This window comes from Rhinopithecus roxellana, chromosome 8, assembly GCF_007565055.1.
Source record: "Rhinopithecus roxellana isolate Shanxi Qingling chromosome 8, ASM756505v1, whole genome shotgun sequence".
NCBI lineage: Eukaryota > Metazoa > Chordata > Mammalia > Primates > Cercopithecidae > Rhinopithecus > Rhinopithecus roxellana.
Window position 1 is genome coordinate 121,105,526 of NC_044556.1, and position 25,272 is coordinate 121,130,797.

The window sequence follows — 25,272 nt, forward strand, 5'->3', positions numbered from 1 at the left end:
TTACCTGGTTCCTGGTACTAATAGATCAATTTGTGGAATTTTGATCTTTTCTGTGACCACACACTGTACTCAGAAACACGTAAATACAAGTTTGAGAAATACAGGCCTTTGACCCCAAAATTCCAAGACAGGACATGAAAAGAGAGCAAAGGCATCCTCCTTACTGGGCTATCTTAATTAAGTAGCTAAGTTTCTACAGTATTTGGAGGACTACTATGAGGTACCCACAAAAGAACTAGGAATAAGGAAAACAAGGTAAGCTTTGAAATAACACATAATGAAATGGAGTAGAGAACTGCAAAGTCACCTGGGAGAAACTGCTTGACTCCCAGGCCAAGGGTCCAAGAGTATAACCAGCAGCTTGTGCTTACTATAATCAAAGGAAAAGCAGAAACTGGGTGGCCATGGGAGACTGGCCTAGAGTCCCATCCATCACGGAGCTGGTGTGTGCTCACCCATTCAAGGACAAATAAATGACTATCTCTTTAAGAGCAGCTCCTCCCATTTTCCAACAATCTTCCTAATATTTGGGCTCACTAGAACATTTTCTCTTTCATACTGCCCAGACAGTTGGACAGGACATAGACATACAGAAGAAGAGAAGACAAAGAACAGGTAGAAAAATTAAAAAGGTAGGAGACCAAGGCGGGTGGATCATCTGAGGTCAGGAGTTTGAGACCAGCCTGGCCAATATGGTGAAACCCAATCTCTACTAAAAATACAAAAATTAGCCAGGTGTAGTGGTGCATGCCTATAATCCCAGCTACTTGGGAGGCTGAGGCAGGAGAATCACTTGAACCCAGGAAGCAGAGGTTGCAGTGAGCTGAGACTGCGCCATTGCACTCCAACCTGGACAAGAGCGAAACTCCGTTTCAAAAAAAACAAAAAAGAAAAGAAAAGAAAAAAAGGGTAATATGGTAAAGGGTTGAGGGTGGGATGGGTAAATGAAGAAGGAGCATGCTGTAGTTTTATACTAAATATGGCTAGAATGAGAATGATATAATTCGGGCAGTTTGTTTCTAGAAATCACGGATCATGATTTTTATCATCCAAGTCTATTTCCCGGCATAGCTATGTGATTTTGTCTAAAAAGAAAAAAAAACTAGTGAAAGAAGTAGTGGTAGAGCCTAAAGACAGTGTCAGGAACATTTCTTAGAGGAGAATGGAGGTTGAAGATAGTGGGAAAAAACTGTTTGTAGGTAAGAACATGACTTTTATATCCCCCCTCCTCCTCCCTGAGAGAAGGTCTCACTCTGTCACCTAGGCTAGAGTGCAGTGCTGCAACCATAGCTCACTGCAGCCTCAAACTCTTGGGCTCAAGCGATATCCCTGCTCAACAGGAATATACAGTCCCAGAGTAGCTGGGACTATAGGTATGCACCATTTACTTGTCTTTTTAATTGAGAAGGTGAAGAACATTGTTGGTGGGGAGAAGGGGTGACCACCTGGCACACTGAAATACAGACATCTTCAGACTTTATTCCTCATTATCTGTATCAAAGTAGAAAGAGGATACAGATTGTGTGTGTGTGTATGTGTGTGTGTATGTGTGTATACATATACATATATGTTTCTTCATTCCCATATACAGGCATACGTATGTGGGTGGGTAGGTGGATATGTCTGCATGTGTTTTAGTTGTGAATCTTTTGTTTCTTCTGCTTACTCTTTTTGGTAGACTAAATTACAAAGTCCAAAAGCAAAAAAGACAAATATGTATGCTGGGTCATCAGTCTCTTACTTTTGGAGAGCTGATGACTAAAAACAAAGTGTTTATTTTTTTTTTTTTTCAGAAGAAAATTTTCTCTTTAGAAATTAGAGAGAAATGAAAATGTAGTTAGATCACTAAAAGGAATTTGTTTTCTAGAGACAAGGTCTTACTCTGTCACCCAGGCTGGAGTGCAATGGTACAATCATGGCTCACTGCAGCCTGGAACTCCTGAACTCTCCCACCTCAGCCTCCTGAGTAGCTGGGAGTACAGGCACGTGCCACCACATCCAGTTGATTTTTTGTTTGTTTGTTTGTTTTTTGTTTTGGTTTGCTTTGTAGAGACAAGGTCTCACTCTGTTACCCAGGCAGGTCCCAAACTCCTGGGCTCAAGTGATCCTCCCACCTCAGCTTCCCAAAGTGCTGAGATTACAGGCATGAGCTACCATACTCAGCCAGTGTTTCTTAAAAAGTAAGTTTTTATTAAGCCAAAGAGTGAAATCAAAACAAATAGATAAATAAGTAAATACATTTTCAGCAATGTGGTTACTGGAAATGTTCTCTGGGCCTTTGCATAGATGACCATGGGGAAGAAAGTGGCCATCATTGGAGCTGGCGTGAGTGGCTTGGCCTCCATCAGGAGCTGTCTGGAAGAGGGGCTGGAGCCCACCTGCTTTGAGAAGAGCAACGACATTGGGGGCCTGTGGAAATTTTCAGTGAGTAGCATGTTGTTGTAATAGACAGGGAAATAGGTTGGGAAGTGTATAACATGCTCTGTGCACACAGGTTTCTAAACCTGCTACCATGGTAGTTATCATATCTGTTAGAATTGGAATCCACTAAGTACAATGTCAAGAGCAAGGTGGAAAGTAACCTCCTTGCAAGTCAGAAGTAAATTAGACAATGGCTTTGAAATTCTCCATTACAGAATTCTCCCTTGATAGATCATTAATAAGAGCCACTTGGACATAAAATTTGTGGTAAATATTAGTTAGGTTTGTGTAGTTATAATTAAGTTATTTACTTGTTTAAGACACAACAACTTTTCACTTTTTTTTTTTTTTTTTTTTTTTTTACAGATTCAGGGGGTACAAGTGCAGTTTTATTACATTATAATGTGTAGCAGTTAAGTCTGGGCTTTTTGTGTAGCTATCACCCAAATAATGTACATTGTACCCATTAAGTAATTTCTCATACCTCAACCCCCTCCCACTCTCCTACCCTTTCAAGTTTCCAATGTCTATTATTCCCACACTCTATGTCAATGTGTATACATTATGTAGCTCCCAATCATAAGTGAGAGAACATGTGGCATTTGACTTTCTGTTTCTGAGTTATTTCACTTAAGATAATGGCCTCCAGTTCCATCCATGTTGCTGCAGAGGACATAATTTCACTCTGTATTATTGCTGGATAATATTCCATGGTGTGTGCATATATACATACATATATATGTATATGTAACTGTGTGTATGCATACATGTATGTATGAATATACCACATTTTCTTTTTTTAATCATCTTTGTTGGACAAGGTGGATTCTATTTCTTTGCTACTGTGAATGGTACTGTGATAAACATATGGATGCAGGAATCTTTTATATAAGGACTTCTTTTCCTTTGGATAGGTATCTAGTAGGGGCATTGTTGGATCAAATGGTAGATCTATTTTTAATTCTTTGAGAAATCTCCATACTATTTTCTATAGTTTACATTCTGACCAACAGTGTTTCTTTTTCTCCACACACTCACCAATATCTGTTATTTTTTTACTTTTTTTTTTTTTTTTTTTTTTTTTTTTGAGTTGGAGTCTCAATCTGTCTCCCAGGCTGGAGTGCAGTGGCACCATCTCAGTTCACTGCAACCTCCACCTCCTGGGTTCAAACAATTCTCCTACCTTAGCCTCCTGAGTAGCTGGGATTACAGGCACCCGCCACCACACCCAGGTAATTTTTGTATTTTTAGTGGAGACAGAGTTTCACCATGTTGGTCAGGCTGGTCTCAAACTCCTGACCTTAGGTAATCCTCTGGCCTCGGACTCCCAAAGAGCCAGGATTACAGGCATGAGCCACCGTGCCTGGCCTTTTTGACTTTTTAATAACAGCCATTCTCACTGGTGTAAGATAGTATTTTACTGTGGTGTAAGATAGTATTTTGCTTTTAATTTGCATTTTCTCTGTAATTCATGATGTTAAGCATTTTCCCATATGTTTATTGGCCATTGGTATGTCTTTTTTTGAAAAATGCTTATTTATCTCCTTTACCCACTTTTTAATGGTGCTATCTGTGCTTCTTTAAAAATTGAGTTGCTTGAGTTCCTTATAAATTATGGATATTTGTCCTTTGTTAGATGCATAGTTTGCAAATATTTTCTCCCATTCTGAAGGTAGTCTGTTCACTCTGTTAATTATTTCTTTTTATGTGAAAAATATTTTTAGATTGTCTATTTTTGTTTTCATTACATTTGCTTTTGAGGCCTTAGTCATAAATTCTTAGTCATAGCCTAGGTGAAAGTTTTACCTGTTTTTTTTTCTAGAATTTTTGTAGTTTCGGGTCTTACATTTAAGTCTTTAATCTATGTTGAGTTAATTTGTGTATATGGTAAGAGATAGGGTCCACTTTTGTTCTGCATGTGGCGATTCATTTTCCAAACACAATTTACTGAATAGGGTGTCCTTTACCCAGTGAATGCTGTTGTCAACTTTGCTGAAGATCGGTTGGCTGTAGGGATGAGGCTTTCTTAGTTATCTATTCTGTTCCACTGATCCATGTGTCTATTTTTATACCAGTACCATGCTATTTGAATTACTATAGTCTTGTACTATAATTTGAAGTCAGGTAATATGATGCCTCCAGCTTCGTTCTTTTTGCTTAGAATTGCTTAGGTTATTTGGGCTTTTTTTTTTTTTTTTTTTTTTTTTTTGGTTCCGTATGAATTTTTAGAATTGTTCTAATTCTGTAAAAATAACATTGATATTTTGTTAGGAATTGCATTAAGTCTTTTGGGCATATGGTTATTTTCATGATATTGACCCTTCCAATCCATGAGCGTGAGATGTTTTACCATTTGTTTATGTCAGCTACAATTTCTTTCATTCATGTTTTGTGGTTTTCCCCACAGAGATCTTTCACCTCTGGTTAAATGGGTTCCTAGATAATATTTTATTGTTGTCGGCTTTTTCCATTCATTTGGTGAGGCTACCAAAGTGAGTCGGACCATGGATTTTAGAGTTTCAGGTGCTGACTTTGGTCTTGTGAAACTACATAATTGAGAATTGCTTCCAAGTGCTTCAATGCCCCTTTGTCCCATGCATTTATAATAAGGGTTCTACAGCAGACATGAATGTATGCACTCATTAAATCACTTCATGTGTTGCCAAACAGCAGCAGGAATGGGGCTTCCCTATGTTCTCCACTCAATCAGTACAGTCTTCCAGCCTTATTGCCTAAGTCTTATTTTTCTTCTCCTGATAAACCCATTAGTATATATGCAAATTTAGGAAGATCAATAACCCTTTTAAACCACTATTTCCTCCTCAAATACAAAATCAGTATTATGTCATTTACCTCAATGAAGAAGTTGTACTTAATGAAACAGTGTCTGTAACAGCTCTTTAAATATTATAAAGACATGAGATATAATTCTTATTAATACAGATATTTTGCAAACTGCAAAATCTCTTGAAACTACCCAGCATCTTATACAATGTTGTGGAGCCTACTGTATGTTATTGGAACGTGTTGACAGGGCTACAGATTAACACACTGGTGATTCTTAGAGCTTTTTGGTTGTTGTTATTTTTGTTTCTTTGTGGTCAAACTTAGGGCTATTTTATCAAGCACATTCTATATGATACATGACTTTTTCTATTTAATTAAATATTTACAATAATCCTATAAGCTAGGTATATTTTTTTCCTTTTACAAATGAATTTGAGGCTTAAAAAGAAAAGAAAAAAATCATACAGCTGATAATGTTGGAGAAAAGATCCCAATTCAAGCTTGCCTTTCTCTCCATCCTATTCTTGACTCCTTTGTAAATTGCTGGTTGCCATTTCACCAAGTGGTCTATTGAGCTGACCATCTTTTTTTTGAAACGGAGTTTCTCTCTTGTTGCCCAGGCTGGAGTGCAATGGCACAATCTCAGCTCACTACAACCTCCGCCTCCTGGAATCAAGGGATTCTCCTGCCTCAGCCTCCCGAGTAGCTGGGATTACATGTGTGTGCCACCACAACCCACTAATTTTTGTATTTTTAGTAGAGATGGGGTTTCGCCATGTTGGCCAGGATGGTCTCGAACTCCTGACCTCAGGTGATCCACCCACCTCAGCCTCCCAAAGCGCTGCAATTACAGGCATGAGCCGCCATGTCTGGCCTGCCATATTTTATACACAGTGATCTTAACCAAAGCCTCATACTCAAACTTACTTTGCAAGATGTTGCTGAAGATAGAACACACTGCTGATATGGCTATTGAGAGGAACACAGCTAAAGACAGCTAATTTGCCTTTCTTGCTGCTCGAGGAAGACTTTAAAATTTGAAGCTGGCATCATACGTTGATAAAACTGAACTGCAACGTGTGCTACCCTTCAAGAAAAAGAAAGGATAGCCCAGAGGGTAGAGCCTCAGGCCCTGAGGGCAGAGGCTTGAGCCACAGCCTTCAAGCCTAATGGAATTTGTCCTGCTGGATTTCAAATTGTTTGGGATTCGTGATTCTTTTCTTTCCTCTTTTTTCCTCCCTGGTTAAATGGGAATGTCTATAAGTGTTACCCATGCTTGTCCCAACATTGTATTTTGGAAGAAGATAACTTGTTTTCTAGTTTCACAGATTCACAAATAGAAATTTTGCCTCATCCTGGTCCATACCCAGAGTCTCATTTATACCTGATTTGGATAATTTATATGATGATAAGATTTGGGACTTTTGAATTGAAAATATATAAATGAGAGTTGAAAGTTGATTTCATGCTGCTATGGGTTGAGACTTAGAGGATGTTGGGATTGGGTTAATGTATTTTGCAGATGGGATGGATGTGAATCCTTGGGAACCAGAGGACGGCCTGTAATAGGCTGAACAATTGAACAATGCCCCTCCTCAAAGATATCGCATCCAAATTCCTGGAACTGTAAATGTTATCTTACTTACCTTATAAGAGAAAAGGATGTCTGCAAATATAATTAAGTTAAAAATCTTAAGATGGATTTTTCTGTATTATGTGGGTGAGCCCCAAATGCTATAACGAATGCATCCTTAAAAGAGAGAGGCAGAGGGAGATTTAACACAAAGAGAAGAGAGAAGTGATGTGATGACCTCAACAGAAAGAGAGAAATTTAAAGATGCTATGCTTTATCTTTGAAGATGGCCACAGCGGCCATGAATGAAGGCATACAAGTGGGCTCTTGCCACTGAAAAAAAAATAAGAAGCCAGAAGAGGCAAGGAATGGATTCTCTCCTGGAGCCTCTTGAAATGAACCTGGCATTATCACACCTTGTTTTCAGCCCACTTATAGTGATTCCCGACTGCTGACTTCTAGAACTGTGAATCAGTTGCTATTATTTTAAGCCATTAAGTTTGCAGTAATTTATTACAGCAGCCATAAGAAACAAATATCTTTGGTTTTTCAGTGTTTCCTATTTTACTACTGTGAGGAGGCATATGGATTGCAAATGATGGAGTAAACAGCAGTGTTTCTCAGATCACTAGAAGTGTGCAGCAATAGGCTGAGTATTCACATTATGAGATTGTTTTAAAATTGTGTTAATTTTGTATTTGCCTTACCTTTGGTTTCTAACATCATCATTTTACATTATCTTTTTTTAAATTTCAGAGAGATCCAAACATTGGTTAAAACTTAACTAACACTAAGGGTGCATATAGTTGAAACTTTTGGAGCTGTTTACTATAGCACTTTCCTATGCCCTTCTAGTTCTGACTTCTAACCCTGATCTAGAACCACGATGATATATTTCTCTCACCTTCTTTGGTCACAGAAGGAGGACATTTCACCCAGATCTGTGGCCTAATCACAGGCCACATTTCTGATTAGGCCACGGATCTGGGTAAAATGTCCTCTTTTCTCAGAAGCTCCCCAAACAATAAATCAGTAAATTATATGAAATTTTGCATGAAGTTTTAGGAATAGAGGCTTTCATCTGGGCATACCACCCTTTTGTAACTTCTGATTTTTTTTCTAGACTATATATCAATTTTTTCTTTTAATGTTTCTTCTCTCTTTATGCTGATTATCATCTCTTTAAACTTACCCAACTCACAGAAAGCTACAAATTCTTTCACTTCCCCATCCCACTTGCCTATAGCAGGGTCAACAAACCATGTGAGCAGCAGAAAACTCATGCCCTATTTCAAGAACACACTGCTTTCTGAAGTGAACATGGCAACTAATCTGCCAATTAATTACTAGTCAGTAATGAAACTGCAGCCACACTGGCTTTTGATGTGATTGTAATATTCCAATATTATACTAAAATTTCATGTTCTGGGGGCCCTGACAACTTTGAGTTAGATAAGCTCTAATTAGAAATTTCTAGTGCTCAGTACTTTCCACTATGAACTAGCAACTACACATAGTGATCTACAATCTGATCTTTCATCATGAAACTTGAGATGTGAATACCTTGGTGCTTCAACAGAGCTAAACTAAGTCTCTGCCTCTTTCAACTCATGCTCCTGCCAGTACCTTTTTTTAAACTTGATGCCTTTTATTCACTCAACAGCTTGCTTTGCAGAGCTCACAGCTGTAGCAGATGTGTCCTATGGTAAGCTCTTCCACAGTAACTGTAGCTTGTTGGTCATGAGCTTCTATTTGTTGAACTCTACATTGTGACTGCAAACTTGGCTGCACCTTAGGATTACCTGAAGAGCTTTTAAAACTTCTTGTCAATTAAATTGAATTCTCTGAGAGTGGGACCTAATGCTCATTGTTTTTTTAAAGCTCCCAGTTTGTTTCAGTGTGTGGCTAAAGAACCACAACACAATGTCCTAACCTTCTCATTGCTGATCATTCTTCCTTCAATGTCCTTTTTCTTTATTCATCATCACTTAACATTTCCTCTGAGGCTTTATTAGCATGGTTCTATAGTTCCTTAGAGTTAAAGCAAATTCAGATATTTTTACATCATTGAAAGCTAAAACTTTGTTACTTACATAAGTACTCAAAAGGCATGTGATACCCATAAATTCTGTGTTAGATTCAAAAGAGTTAACCTTATTTTATACATTATAGAAATTCTAAGGTTAATTTTTTAAATATTAAGTCTTAAGATTTACAAATCTGATCAATAGTTGCAACCTCCTGTTACTGTTTGCTTTTATAAATTGACCATCAGATGCTCGTGCTCATGAGTTGACACACCAAAATTATGCAAAGTAGAATTCTGAAAAATCTCCATCACCATATTAAACGGTTCAAGGGAATGAAAGCATTCTAGTTACATAGGCCTAAAGGACATAAAGAAATTTAAAATTTGTTTCCCTTAGAAAAGAAAAGATTAAGACTTATTTTCTTAAAGGATATTAAGAAAAGTATTCTTCCATATCCTAAGTTCATTTAATAAGTTTCCATGACTAGCATCAATTGTTGAAGTCAAAGAAAAGAACCTCCTGAAGTACATACAATTTAAGGTAAGATGTTATCAACAATTTAGCTCTCGTCATAATGCTGAAGAAGTCTGTCTGCTACTGGATTCTCACTTGTTCCTTTCAGTATCCCTTACTAATTTGTCAACATTTTTAACAGTGTGGCTTCTCTAACTCTAGGTTTAGAGAATTATCTTCTTCTCAAGGATACATGGAAAATTCACAAAATTTGACCACCTGTAGTTCTTAGGCCAAATCACTACTAATTTAGAAATCAATACCAAAGAAATAAATACCAAATAAATACCAAAGTTAATTTATGTGTGTCTTACTGAATTTACTGTGAATAAAGGATGACTCAAATAAGTATACAGTTGGCCATCTGTTTTTCCAAGTTCTGTATCCACAGATTCAACCAACCATTGATAAAAAAAAATCCAAAAAAAACTAATAAAAAATAAAAATAAAAATAAAATTACACTACAACTATTCATTTAGCATTTACATTGCATTAGGTATTATAAATAACCTAGAGATGATTCAAAGTTTATATATATAGGTTATATGAAAATACTATATCATTTTATATAAAAGACTTGAGCAATCGCAGATTTTGGTAACCACAGAGGTCCTGGAACCCTCCATAGATACCAAGGGATGATTGTAATTACTTGGAACTAGCCCTGACCATGATCAGTATACTCATTTACCAATTCTCTTCCATTTGAAACTATACATTCACAGAACCATGCAGAGGAGGGCAGGGCTAGCATTTACAAATCAGTCTTTACCAACTCTTCCAAAGAGATGATGTGTTTCCCAGACTTCCCATATCCTGATGACTTCCCCAACTTTATGCACAACAGCAAGATCCAGGAATATCTCACTGCATTCGCCAAAGAAAAGAACCTCCTGAAGTACATACAATTTAAGGTAAGATGTTATCAACAATTTAGCTCTCGTCATAATGCTGAAGAAGTCTGTCTGCTACTGGATTCTCACTTGTTCCTTTCAGTATCCCTTACTAATTTGTCAACATTTTTAACAGTGTGGCTTCTCTAACTCTAGGTTTAGAGAATTATCTTCTTCTCAAGGATACATGGAAAAGTCACAAAATTTGACCACCTGTAGTTCTTAGGCCAAATCACTACTAATTTAGAAATCAATACCAAAGAAATAAATGTAAAATACCTGTGATTTTGGAAATTAAAAACTCTTTTTTTCTAAACAACATATAGGTCAAAGAAGAAATTTCAATGGGAATTTAAAAATATCTGTAAATGAATGTTAATTTAGTCTATGTATCAATACTTGTGGGAAACAGGAAGCTATATTTTCATGAAAATTAGAAATGTAAATGTTTATATTGGAAAATAAAAAAGTTTAAAAATAAGGTAAGAAAGTTTTAGAAATTAGTGAAAGAAAGGCAGAATAAACTCAACGAACACAGAATGAAGGGGATATAAGAAGAAATTTATGAAATATAAAATGAAGCATATGTACAAAATTGAAAGTTAATTATTTGAAAAGACTAATAAAATAAAGAACAGTGGCCAAGGGCAATGGCCCATGCTTATAGTCTCAGCACTTTGGGAGGACAAGGCAGGCAGATCGCTTGAGTCCAGGAGTTGGAAACTAGCCTGGATGACATGGAGAAACCTCGTCTCTACAAAAAATCCAAAAATTAGCTAGATGTGGTGGCACATACCTGTGGTCCCAGCTACTTAGGAGGCTGAGGTGGGAGGATTGCTTGAGCTCAGGAGGTAGAGGTTGCAGTGAGCTGAGATCACGCCACTGCATTCCAGCCTGGGTGACAGAGTGAGATCCTGTCTCAAAAAATAAATAAAAAATAGATAAATATCTGGCAGTTTAAGGGAAAAAATCAAAGGCACAAATAAATAATATTGAGAAGGAAAGGGTAGACAAAATGGATACAGATGAAATAAAAAATATAACAAGAATGCTATAAAAGTGTTTGCCAAGTAATATTTTAAGTTAGTTAAATTTTCTCAATTTTTTAACAAAAACTTTTCAAAACTCACTCAATGATAAGTAGAAAGCCTGAATTGTCATTTGGTGATTTATAGTTCTTTTGACCTAGAAATTAAAAATCTTCCCATAAAGAAAACAAGCAGCTCCACGGGTGAGTACTTCCAAATTTGCAGCAAACAAATTACTTCAAAGTTTTATAAACTTTCAGAGATTTGAAAATGAGATATGATTTCCAAAGTTATTTTATGACATTATTACCTTTACATCAAAGGTGGACCAGATCATACGAAATAGGAAAATTACAGGTCAATCTCCTTCATGAAAATCAATGCAAAAATCCTTCAAAAATCAATTTAACAGCTATTTGTGCTTGAAAGAAAAAAAAATATCAAAAGAAAACTCTTGCCAAACTTAGAGCAGAATTGTCTTGAACCAGCAAAACATACACAAATATTATCTTAATCTTTATCTTAATTTATCTTAAATCTGCACTATTCAATATAGTAGCCACTAGTCACAAAACTGAGATGTGGAATAAGTATAAAATATACACTAACTTTCCAAGTCTTATTATTAAAAAGGAAAGTAAAATACCTTAATAAATTTTAATTACATTTTGAAATGCTAACATGGCAGATTTAAATTATACATTTTTTTTCACTTTTTAATGTATTAGATTTTTTTTTTTGTTTTTTTTTTTTTTTTTTGAGACAGAGTTTCGTTCTTGCTGCCCAGGCTGGAGTGCAATGGTGCGATCTCAGCTCACCGCAACCTCCGCCTCCCAGGTTCAAATGATTTTCCTGCCTCAACCTCCCAAGTAGCTGAGAATACAGGCATGCACCATCATGCCCGACTAATTATGTATTTTTAGTAGAGATGGGGTTTCTCCATGTTGGTCAGGCTGTTCTCGAGCTCCCCATCTCAGGTGATCTACCCGCCTTGGCCTGCCAAAGTGTTGGGATTATAGGCGTGAGCCACCGTGCCCGGTCTTAGAAATTTTTTAATTGCATATGTTGCTCATACTATATTGGTACTGGTCAGTGCTGTGCTAAAGAATGAAAAGTTAGAAGCATTCACTGTAAAGTTTCAGAACAAGATAAGAATTCCTAATCACTATTTTCAATAGTAATTACTTCTTTTCAATAGTCTTAAGAAATTTAAGAAACAGTGCAGTAAGTAAAGAAAAATAAATGGAATGACAACTCAAAAGAAAGTAAAACACAATTATTGAAGATAATATGATTGTCTATGTATTCTAAAAGAATAGATAAATTACTAGAATTAATAGCAATACAAAAAAAGTTAGGCAAGATGGTGGTATATAAGATCAATATATAAAAATAGATTACATTTCTGTAAACCAGCAGCAAACAGAAACTCATACAAAAAAAAGTTGACATATGCAATAGCATAACTAATTAACTAAATAATCCCAGAGTTATTCTAAACAAATGATGTATTAGGTCTTATGAGTCCATACGTTCTCATTATATTTCATAACTAACAAAAATGTTACATGTGTTTGTGTGTGTATTCTTCTATATGTATGAAATAATATATAATAAACTTTTTAAGAACAATTAATAGCAAATAGAGATTCTTTTTCCAAAATAATCAGAAGAATCGAAAGATTTTTTTAAAACAGGGAGCACATCAACAGGCAGTCATTTAACTGTGAACAAATATTTATTGATAATCTAGTCAAAGCTACTCAGTGTATAGTCCAAGTGACATCAGCATCACCTAGGAGCATGTTAGAAATTTGAATTTAATAGTTTTAATTTTAACTTAACAAATTTAATAATTCTCTGGATCACATTTTCATATGTTCTGGTTCAGTACGTCTATCTTTGAGCTATCTTTGATGTACTGAACCAGAACATATGGGAATGTAATCCAGAACATTATTGACCATCAGATTTTCTAGTATACGTGACGTATACCTCTTGTAAATTGTAATTGAAGTCACTGCCATATCTCCAAGGGGTGTCGCTCTTGTACTCCAGAAAATACTGGTTATGCACAAGAAATCATGCAGGGACAAATAGATAGACAGATACCATTTAGTGTTTTGATTTATTCTGAGGGAATTTTAAATTTGTAATATGTATCTTAATAATTAGTTAAATATTTTTGCTAACCCACTTTCTCTTTTTTATACTGTTTCTGCCTAATCCATTTGCTAGCATAGAAAAGGGGGGTTTCTTTCTGTATTTCTCTTAGACATTTGTATCCAGTGTAAATAAACGTCCTGATTTTGCAACTACTGGCCAATGGGATGTTACCACTGAAAGGGATGGTAAAAGAGAATCGGCTGTCTTTGATGCTGTGATGATTTGTTCTGGACATCATGTCTATCCCAACTTACCAAAAGAGTCCTTTCCAGGTAAGGCCACAATTTAAGCTGCTAGCAACATAACTGACAAAAATGAATATCTCGATAATGTCTTCTTTTTTCTAAAGGTACAAGCAGGTTAAATTAAAATATACTTCTGTTATATCTAATACCCTTGGTGTGTTAAAATAGCACATTATTGTGACTGTATCTATTCACAAGGTTGCTTCTGTTAAAGTCTTTGTTTAAATATATGACTCAAATTGTCATATATATCTCGCTTTTCACTCAGGACTAAACCACTTTAAAGGCAAATGCTTCCATAGCAGGGACTACAAAGAACCAGGTGTATTCAATGGAAAGCGTGTTCTGGTGATTGGCCTGGGGAATTCGGGCTGTGACATTGCCACAGAACTCAGCCACACAGCAGAACAGGTACTACTACCCGGGTACTCAGGCGACTCTCTTTACTGACAGAGGAGTTATTATCGTTGGAAAGGTGTGATAGGAAATGTGGGGGAGGAGAGAAGGGTATCTGATGTAAAGACTAAGTGGTATTTCACATAGCTGAGCTTCCCCAAGTAACAGCTGAGGTTTTAAATCACTTCATAGAGAAAGGCAGCAAGGAGTAATACTGTCATTCAACAATCTCCTTCTTCAGGACATTTGGTGCCTAATGTCTCTGAACAATTTCTCTAAAACTAGCACAGATTTAGGGTTAAGGTTATGATTCTGAGACTCAGGCAAGTCGTTCAATCTCTCTGAGGCAGTTTTCTCAATGGTGAAACAGATAAAAATAGAACCTACTTCTGGGGCTTGTGATAAAGTTAAAGCTTTGGAACAGGATTTAAGCAATATAGAGTGGCTCATTTATTCATTCATTTATGCATGCATGCATACATTTATTCCATGACTACTTATTGAGAGCCTACTATTTGCCAGGCACTGGCTTGGGTGCTGAAGAGAATGGTGAACATAACAGGCAGGATCCCTGCTCTGGAATAAGAGCTGTCACTGGAAGAAAGGATAAACAAGTGATTCAGGCACTAAATGCTATGATTCCAAAACTGGATGCTTCACAAAGGAGGTAGAACTGAGCCAGTCCTTGAACAATAAATATAAATCATGTGACTGAAGAGGCGACAGAGGCTGTTCTTAGAATTGGAAATGCCTTGAGCAGAGGCATGAAGAAAATGAGCGCTGTATATTTGACTATTGTAGGTTATAGTTTCATCTTGCTGTAATGGAGGTTGTTTTTGGGGTTTTTTTTCTGTTTGTTTTTTCCTTTTTTTTTCTTTTTTCTTTCTTTTTTGAGAAGGAATCTCGCTCTGTCGCCCAGGCTGGAGTGCAGTGGCACAATCTCGATTCACTATAATCTCCACCTGCCCGGTTCACGCCATTCTCCTGCCTCAGCCTCCGGAGTAGCTGGGACTACAGGCACCCGCCACCACACCTGGCTAATTTTTTGTATTTTTAGTAGAGATGGGGTTTCACCATGTTAGCCAGGATAGTCTCAATCTCCTGACCTTGTGATCCGCCCGCCTTGCACTCCCAAAGTGCTGGGATGACAGGCATGAGCCACCGCCCCCGGCCGAATGGAGGTTCTTAATGCTAACAATTTGTATGATGCATTATGGAACTCAAATACCTTCCTGTAAATGAGCTCCTTTGCTTTTGGGAAGAAGGTAGTTTTATTACAGAAAGGATAAATGAGGACCAGAAATGTCAATTGTCTTCTTGAAAGTCATCGAGAAAATTAATGTTTGAGCCACTGAAGGGTTACAGAACTGAAAGTCAAAGTTTCTGAATCCGAGGAACAGTAGATATAGGATTGAGTTACAGGAAAGAAAGATTGAAATCAGGTTATATCACATATTTTAAGAACTTGAATGACAGGATAAAATAGATTTCTGCATAAATAAAGGTAAATCATTATTTCAGCTTCTTGGGTTCAGGAAATTTATGATGAACTCATAGTTTTAAGAGATTTGTATTTGTATATGTGATTATTTGCGTATGTGATAAATTAGAGGGAAAACCAATTTCAGAGGCTCTCTATTTAATTAATTGATCCTTTAGTCTCTCTCTCTCTCTTTTTTCTTTTCTTTTTTTTTTTTTTTCAGACACAGTCTCACTCTGTTGCCTAGGCTGGAGTGCAGTGGCACAATCTCGGCTCACTGCAGCCTCCATCTCCCAGGTTCAAACAATCCTCCCATCTCAGCCCGAGTAGCTGGGATTACAGGCACCTGCCACCACATCCCACACCCAGCTAATTTTTGTATTTTTAGTACAGATGGGGTTTCACTATGGTGGCCAGGCTGGTGTCGAACTCCTGACCTCAGATGATCTGCCCACCTCGGCCTCCCAAAGTGCTGGGATTATAGGCGTGAGCCACCACGCCCAGACTCCTTTAGTCTCTTCTTATTTGTCTAGTTCCTCTTATAACAAATGCCTTGAAGTGATACGGTATATAAAAATTGGTTTTAAAAAAGACAAAGCCTGAAAACTACACTATTAGGGATTAGCGTAACAGAAGGGGAAGGAGAGGAAACTGACATTTACTGAGCACATACTATCTGCCAGGTAACGTTAGCCATGTGACATAGTTTATCACATCGAATTAACCCTTACACGAATTTGATGAGGCAAATTCAATTCTCTCCATTTTAGGAATGAGAGAACAAGATTAGAGAAGTTAAAGGAATTTTTTCAAATCACATCATTAATAAGTAGGAGAGTCAGTGTTTGAGCGTGTGGTTTTCTGATTCCAAATTTCTCACCTTCTTTCCAGATAGTAGCAGGCATTTTGTTTTAAAAAGCCTATTTTGAGATCATAATTGCTTATTTGTAGACAGCAATAGTTGGATAAGCACTAGGGAAAACGTGACTAGAATTAAGTTATTAGTCACCTGTAGCAGAGATTGATTAAAATATGAAAATTTGCCTGCAGCACTATGACAGGGTGGCTGACCCTAAGATGCAGATGTCAAGTTCAGAAGTTTATTTGGGAGCAGTCTCAGGATCAATACTTCTGCAGGAAGGGAAGAAAGCTTCTGTTTACTTTGAAGCTGGGATGGTCCTTGGGCATTGCCCAATTTGAGGTGAGGGACTGGGCCTTTATATGCCTGCATTGACCAGTCACTAGATGGAGGAAACTCAGAAAGAATAGAAGATGTTGGGTGAGGCCCCTCTCTTCAGCCAAAACAACTGTCAAAGAGGACTGACAGATGAGAGATGCCTTCTGACACCACTTTCTGCAGCTGGGGTAATAGATCCATTCCTCAAGAAGGATCTGGGGAGCTCATCAGAATATCCACTACAAATGGTCACTAATTTCATGGTTGAATTGGTGTTTTTTAAGGTCGTGATCAGCTCCAGAAGTGGCTCCTGGGTGATAAGCCGCGTCTGGGACAATGGTTATCCCTGGGACATGGTGCTTATCACTCGATTTGGAACCTTCCTCAAGAACAATTTACCGACAGCCATCTCTGACTGGTTGTACATGAAGCAGATGAATGCAAGATTCAAGCATGAAAACTATGGCTTGATGCCTTTAAATGGGTAATGAAGAGTTAAACGTGATATGCCTGCTGGCCTTTAGTTCAGTGTCAACAACCCTTATGGTCCTGTAACTCCAAAACAAAAAAAAAAATTAGCAATCACATCTCATCTATCAGAAGATAAAGAACTGCAAAAATTAAGAGTGATTTCCTATTTTACAATCCCTGCTATATTTACACAGCTGGAAAATTATATAATGCCTCAAGAATTAGTCCCAGGAGTAATGATAATCAAAGTTAACCTCTTTTAAGCATTTTATACATGTCAGAGATTTAGCAAGACTCTGCTAAGGCTCTGGCATATATTATTTGGTTTTATCCTTACAACAATTATGAAGAGAGCTCTATTAGTATCTCCATTTTCGAGATGAGATAACTGAGTTTCAGTGTAGTTAATAACTTTACTAAGGTCCCACAGCTAGAAAGTAGAAGCAGCATTCAAAGCAAACCCAGATCTGCTGATTCCAGAGCATCTCACTCTTGGCCACTTGCTCTACTGCCTGTTATTTAATGGCAAAGTTAAGCACAGCAAGAGAACTTTTCCTGTCCTACCTTTCCCTTTCCATTTCATTACCCACTCCTTAATGGACCCCTCTCACTAAACACATACATGCCAATGCTTGCATCTTCAGTCTCCTTCCCATCTTCTCCTATAAGATCCTCCAAGCCAGCAAGATAACAAGAAATGACTTTGACACGAGTTGAAAAACCCAAGTTATGAGCTGTTTACAACAAAGTGAATTCATTAATTTGACAAACATTTAGTACACGTTTATTATATGTCAGGTCCTGTGTTTAGCCCTGAGGATATAGCAGTGAACAAAACAGGCAAAAATCCCTGTCCTCATGGAACCTACATTCTAAGTAGTGGGAAACAGACAACAAACAATAGCATAAGATCATATGGCGATGTGTGCTTTGGGGAAGAAAACAAAGCAGATAAAGGTAATGGCAAGTGCTGTCAGGACAATTTCCAATAGAGTCGTCAGAGTATGTCTCAGAGAGAAGGAGACTTTTAAGAAAACCTCTGAAGGAGTTGAGGGAATGAGTCATGAGGGTCTCTGGGGAAGGGTATTCCAGACTGAGGACACAGCCAGGGCATTGTCTCTTCACAGGCGGAGCTGGCATGATCAACAAACAACAATGGGCCTTCTCTTCCTGGATAAAAGAGAAGAGGGGAGAGCGCCAGGAGATAAAACCAGAGACATAAAAATTGTTGGATGGTATGGGCCTTGTAGATCATTGTAAGGACTCTGGCTTTTATGCTGAAAGCAATGGGAAACCACAGCAGGCATCTGAGCAAATGAATGACAAGACCTAAGTTAGCATTGCAGAGATTGATCAGCTGCTGTGGTCATCATTCAACGTAAGGGCAGGGCAAGGAAGGAAATGAAATGACCAGCTAAAAAGCTACTCTCAAAAACCTGCATAAGAGGGGATGTTGGTCTGGACCAAAATTGTTAGCAGTGAGTGGTCAGAATAGGGCAGACTTCTGGATAGCTTGAAAGTAGACCCAAATAGGATTTTCTGTGGACTGGATAGAGGATGAGAGAGCAAGGAGGGGGTAAGAATGTCTTTCAAGACACTTGAAAAAGGATGACATTGACATTTACTAAAATGTGAAAAACTACAGGAGGAACAGAAGTTCAGTTTTAGACATATTAAAATTGGAATGCCTATTAGACATTCAGGTAGAAGAATGTTGACCAGCAGTGGGAAACACTGACTTTGAGGCTCAAACCAGAAGTTAAAACTTTGGAGTCATGCGAAAATTTTTCCTAAAGAAATGAAACTAGATGACATCTCTTGAATGCGTGTAAATGGAGGAGACTAAAGATCTGAGGGCTGAGTCCTGAGGTATGCCATTGTCAGAAGTCAGGAAGAGGAGAAGAGGAGAAGACATCTGTGGGAAACAGAGAAAGAATAGCCAGGAAAGTAGGAAAGGAACTGAGAGAGAGTGATGACCTGGAAACAAAATGAATACAGTGTTTCAAGAAAGAAAAAACCATCAACTGTCTTAAATGCTAAGTTGAGTAAAAGGGAAAGTGAGAGTGGACCACCGGATCTGGGAGCCTGATCCTGACGGCCTTGACAAGAGCCGTTTCAGTGTGGTGGTGGTGGAGGTGAAAACCTGATGGCCACAGGTTTAACATACATGGCAGGTAATAAGCGCAAGTGAGTCAAGCCTTCTTTCAAGGTTCCAACCAATCTCGTTGTCCAACTCAGTTTGTTCTCCAGTAGAATCTGCCTGTAGCACTCTCTCACAGCTCCCACAGCCATACAAGAACAGCACTCTTTCCTTCAACTGTATTCACGTTCATCCCCGAGTTCAGATTTCTCTGCTCCCACTACAGATATTATTCAATGAAAAGTAGTCCAAAGCTCTCTCTTTGCAGATTTGCAGTCACCAAAACCTCAAACTGGCACCCTCCCTCTGGCCTTATTTAAATTCCTGGGTGCTCCCTCCTTCACCTGCCTGGTGCCTCTGTCTGCACAGGGCTCATACTTCATCCCTCAAGAGCCCAGCTGCAGCTTTCACACCTTTGACTTTTCTCCTCCTATTTGATCTTCTCCACATTATGATGACCACCTTGGAGTATACAGAATTAAGAACAGCAGTTAACATTTTCAAGCTCTATGTGCATGCTAGAGACTGTGCAAAACTCTTTATATAATTTAGGGAACTTCTGAGGTAGTACAAACATTACTGACATTCCAGATGAGAAATGTGAGACACCAAGAATTTAAAAAACTTAATCTTATCAAGGTTCCCACTGAATAAGTAGCAAATTTAAAAATGTAAACACTGAAGTACCCTCACTTCAGAGTTTTTCCTGAAAAAGGCTTTAACAGGGAACTGGGCATAAGTCTTTATTCCGGGATTTGGAAAGAGCTCCATGGAAGAGAAGGATCACAGAAAATAGAGATGGAGCCAGCAAACGGCAACTTCTCTTACTTCCCAATGTTACCTTCCATCAATTTTGTTCTTCAGCCATATTGGAGATACTCTATGGCTCAGAAAAAAAAAAATATTGTGCCATTTTTTCCTTATCAATTTATATATGGACCAACAAAACAAGAGGGAAATATTACACTTCTAATTATTATCTCTGTTTTCCATACAGAGTCCTGAGGAAAGAGCCTGTATTTAATGATGAGCTCCCAGCTTGCATTCTGTGTGGCATTGTGTCCGTAAAGCCTAATGTGAAGAAATTCACAGAGACTTCGGCCATTTTTGAGGATGGGACCACATTTGAGGGCATTGACTGTGTAATCTTTGCAACAGGCTATAGTTATGCCTACACGTTCCTTGATGAGTCTATCATCAAAAACAGAAACAATGAGATCATTTTATTTAAAGGAGTCTTTCCTCCTCTACTTGAGAAGTCAACCATAGCAGTGATTGGCTTTGTCCAGTCCCTTGGGGCTGCCATTCCCACAGTTGACCTCCAGTCCCGCTGGGCAGCACAAGTAATAAAGGGTAAGTCAATAAAAAGGCTCATGGATTGGGAAGATGAATGCCAGTGACAATAACTTTGTATCTTTGTGAAAACAATAATCCTAGTTACAAGGTCCCCTTCAGTTTTGAAAATTTAGAATTCTATATTCTTTGGTGCTATATTTTGTAAGTAATTTAAAGTATACCAGTTTGGATTATTGTATGCAATAGTACAAGATATTATTAGAGGAGGTATTTTGTGACTTATAACTTCTTACAGCTGATAATTACCCAAGATCATTCATTAGATTTGAGACCACCAAAGCTTGCATCCACTTAAGTGAATGACAACTTTAAAAAATTATGATTGCAAAACTCAGTAGAATTACATTGCTTGAAAAGTTCATAAGAAAATATGTTTACAAGCCAATATCCAGCCAACTTCGAATGTTCACAGTCATGGAAAATATGATTGCTGGAAGGCAATGGCTTTTCTACTACTGTTTCTTCCCTGACAAAATAAGGACAAACAGTGAATCAACAGAGGCAGGAAGTGCTAAGAACAAACAGTGGATCAATAGAGGCAGAAAGTGCTAAGTGTGGTAGATGATCAGTCTGTAATACATAAGAATGCTAAGTCCTTATATTTTATAAAGGAAAGAACAAACTTGATTGGGGTCAGGCAAGAAAGGCAGGCAGTATCCCCCAGCAGCAGGTTAGAATATGGTTGTGGAAAGATGTGGATCATATGACCAGGTAGTCAGGAAGGTAAAGGCATGAAATTTCACTCAGTGTTCCACTTAGGGTTCAGACCCAGAGGGGCTGGCATTAAAGGAACCTTTAATGGACCCTTACTCTGTCTGAGGACAAGAGTTGTAACTTGGGCTCTGAAGAAAGGAAACAAGGCAATTTATGGGGAAAATTGATGTACAAGGCACAGGCTGTCTTAAGGGAAATGAGAGACAAGGCAAACAACCTAGGTTTGGAAAACCAAAGTACCAAGACAAGAGGGGCTAGTTACAACAACCCAATGGCAATAGTTGGTGGGCTAAAAAACAGTCTCTTTCTTTTCAATCTCTTCCCCTGAAAAGCATGACAAGTTCCAAGGCCTGGAACCAGGCCACATCTACAAAAGCTGTTCAAGTGACCCTCCCTGTAAGAAGTGTAGAAATGGGAAATTAAGCAAGCCATTATAGGTCTTGAGCAATCATATCTGGGCTGAGAGTTTTATTCTCTTTCAAGTTAATTCCAAGACTACCAAAGAAATCATCCTAAATATGAAGAATTTCTGGACACAAAAGCCTGTTTTGGTCTGGGTTTCAGAGAACTCTGCAAACCTATGTAAACCTGGATCCTGGGGCAGCCCCAAGTCAGAGCTAGTCTCCTGGGTCTCCCTTATGTCCTTGCTGACTTGTGGACAGTCTATATCCTCAGTCACATTCAAGAACTATTGGCTTTCCATAGAAAAACTTAGCCCTTCACCAAATTCTCTATCTTCTGGAAATTCCATTTTCTGGCAAAGCAGGATTAATGTCTATGAAGTTTTTTCTTCATAAATCTTGGAAAAGTGATGCCAATTCATCTCTGGCTATAATTTAAAATATAACATTCTTAAAATATGACTGAGAGATTAAAATATATCTATGAAATTGAGTTTAAACATCTTGTAACCAGTTTAAGAGCAAAGCTATTTAGGTAATGTTTTTTAATTATTATGACAAACATGAGTTCTGAGAAGACTAGAACTAAATTTGATGTCTGTCTGAAAATGATCAATTAATGTGATTCATAACTATTATTAAAAAGGGAAAATTGTAGGCTGGTCCTATGCCAGACTCATTTAACTACCATCATGTCTTTTCTTCTTTTTCAGGAACTTGTACTTTGCCTTCTGTGGAAGACATGATGAATGATATTAATGAGAAAATGGAGAGAAAGCGCAAATGGTAAGAGTACCTATTGTAGTAGGAGTGTAGAATTTCCATAGAAAAGTGAGAATTTGTGAATGCTTGGAACTGTTTTAATCTTAAATGATCCAGAATGACGTCATTGGAATCACAGCTACAAGCTATATTTATCCATTCAACAAATATTAATTGAAGACCTACGTTGCTTCTGACATTGTATTAAGTTCTTTTTAGTGCAAGGCACAGAGTGAATAATAGGATTGAGAATCTACATTACATAGTCAGTTTTAGCCCTCCATGCCTCCTGTAATATATCATAGAAAGAAGACCCAGAAAGGATTTGAAATCAGAAGAGTTTGGGAATACATGGATATGGACTTCCATTCTCTAGCCCATAAATCCTCTAAGATGCAGAGGATATTTCAAAGGTATACCTCTAATGAAAATGACTTAGAAAAGTGAGAATGAATCTGGAGAACTGGCCTTCATTTCCAGTTGTCACTAATTAGCTCAGTGGCCATGAACTATTATAGAAGCATCACTTGAGCAAGAGACAATCTATCCATTTGTAAATAAGGATAAAAATGTCCTTCTCAGCTACATTGCAGTGTTGGGGTATTTCCAAATGAGACCAATATGAAAGTTCTTTAAAAAACTACAAAGTACAGGATAAACAAATGATATTCTCCTTACACAAGAAATTGATGTTTTATGTCAGGGTAGTGTGGGAAGTTTTTTTAAAGAGAGAGAGAGACTGATGTTAATTCTCACTGATATAAAGTTGTGAGCCATTTTGTCTGTTCTGTTTCTACACAGAGTTTGGGTATCCACATGGTGTTTTCTCTCCCATCTCTAGGTATGGCAAAAGCGAGACCTTAGAGACAGATTACATTGTTTATATGGATGAACTCTCCTCCTTCATTGGGGTAAAGCCCAACATCCCATGGCTGTTTCTCACAGATCCCAAATTGGCTATGGAAGTTTATTTTGGCCCTTGTAGTTCCTACCAGTTTAGGCTGGTGGGCCCAGGGAAGTGGCCAGGAGCCAGAAATGCCATCCTGACCCAGTGGGACCGGTCGTTGAAACCCTTGCAGACACGAGTTGTCGGGAGTCTTCAGAAGCCTCGCTTCTTTTTCCATTGGCTGAAGCTCTTTGCAGTTCCTATTCTGTTAATTGCTGTTTTCCTTGTGTTGACCTAATCATCATTTTATCTAGGATTTCTGAAAGTTACTGACAATACCCAGACAATGGCTTTGCTATTTAAAAATTAAAATTTTCACACCATCTACTTTTCTATTCAGCATCTTTTGCAGTACTCTGTAGACGTTAGTCAGTAGCACAGTGTTATTTCTAGGCTTTGAAATAGCTACTTTAAGAATCATATCATAATCTTAAGAGAGCACTAATCATTTCTGTTTGGGTTCCACTAACACTTCAAAATCAGAACTATGTTCTTTATATCTAACTTAAATCATTTCCTGAAACATTTTGACATGATTCCTTTTTCCCTTTAAACAATGTTTGAAAGATGTATTTTAAATCTAAACAAAGAGCAAATTAAGCAGAATAATTATAATATGATATTCTCAGGCTACTTCTATAAGCTATTTGCAGGGTCAAGGGGGGAGTTTGGCTATTATATTATTTTTCATTTGTTTGTTTTGTGCAACATAATCCAGGTAAGACCACCTCTCCCCTGCCCAAGAAACATAGCATAAGGACCGGGTCTATACTGAAAGTTAACACAAAGTAATTTGTTTTATTTATATTCTCAATAAGGAAACAAATTTTTCAACTTCTAGCAGCAAAAGAATAACAACAATAACAATGAGTTTAGTACCAAATACACCTTTTTAGCTAAATCTTTTAAAAATTTAAATATTTAGCCAAAACTGTGATCAAAATCTAATGCTTATACAGACTTATAGTCTTATACAGTCTACCCCAATAGATTAAACTTCTGAGGTACCAGAATAAATCTAAAATTATATTTTATAATGTATTATATTTTATAATTAAAATTTTCATAATTATAATTTTTAAATTTTGACATCATAGGCAGATAAAACCATCTGTCAGAGTCATCAGTCGTCAGAGGGCTCCACCAGTTATTATATTACGTATTTCTTACTAAACCTTCACTTCCAAGTTAGATCAATGGAGCAAATATATATGTGTGTGTATATATATTCCTCTTAAAGGTCTGCCAGTCCCATTCCTGTGATAATCCATTAATTCATTAATCCATAAATGATGCTTCCATTTATTTAGGCAGAGTCCTCATAACCCAATCACCTCTTAAAGGCCTCTCCTTTCAACACTGCTACAATGAGGATTAGTTTTCAACATGAGATCTGGAGAGAAAAAACATTCAAACCATTGCATCATACAGAAAAAGGATATTAAAAATTGGATTATAGCAACTTAATCTTCCATTTTTTGTACTGGCATTTATAACATGAAGTAAAAAAAAATTTATGGGCTGTGTTTAATTTTTAGTTACTTCATTCCATTTAGGGCACAAGTTTTCAAGAAAAGTTTTGCTTCATTTGGGAATATTTGGGAATATTTCACATCTGGTAAGAAGACCTTAAAAGCAGAATGTTACTTTGCTACCGTAAACAATTAGGAAAAGGAAAATATTTAAAATTGTATATAACATTTATGATAAATCTGAGCTTCAAAGATAAAAATATAAAGAAAGTAACAATAGAAAAGAAGAAAGCATTAGAT

General features: G+C 37.4%; 1 protein-coding gene across 4 annotated transcripts; it reads left to right on the forward strand.

Annotated features, from left to right (window-relative positions):
• Positions 1–213: 213 nt before the first annotated feature.
• FMO3 (flavin containing dimethylaniline monoxygenase 3) lies at positions 214–24,962 on the forward strand. 4 transcript variants are annotated; one of them, XM_010371309.2, is made up of 9 exons: positions 214–255; positions 2,287–2,424; positions 10,051–10,239; positions 13,522–13,684; positions 13,926–14,068; positions 16,995–17,194; positions 20,319–20,674; positions 22,506–22,578; positions 23,396–24,962. In XM_010371309.2, the coding sequence occupies exons 2-9, from the start codon at positions 2,287–2,289 to the stop codon at positions 23,736–23,738; spliced, it is 1,605 nt and encodes a 534-aa protein (XP_010369611.1). In that variant the 5' UTR covers positions 214–255; the 3' UTR covers positions 23,739–24,962. The 4 variants fall into 4 exon arrangements, with proteins under 4 accessions (XP_010369611.1, XP_010369610.1, XP_010369612.1 ...); XM_010371308.2 differs by lacking the exon at positions 214–255 and adding an exon at positions 499–632; XM_010371310.2 differs by lacking the exon at positions 214–255 and adding an exon at positions 551–615.
• Positions 24,963–25,272: the final 310 nt, after the last annotated feature.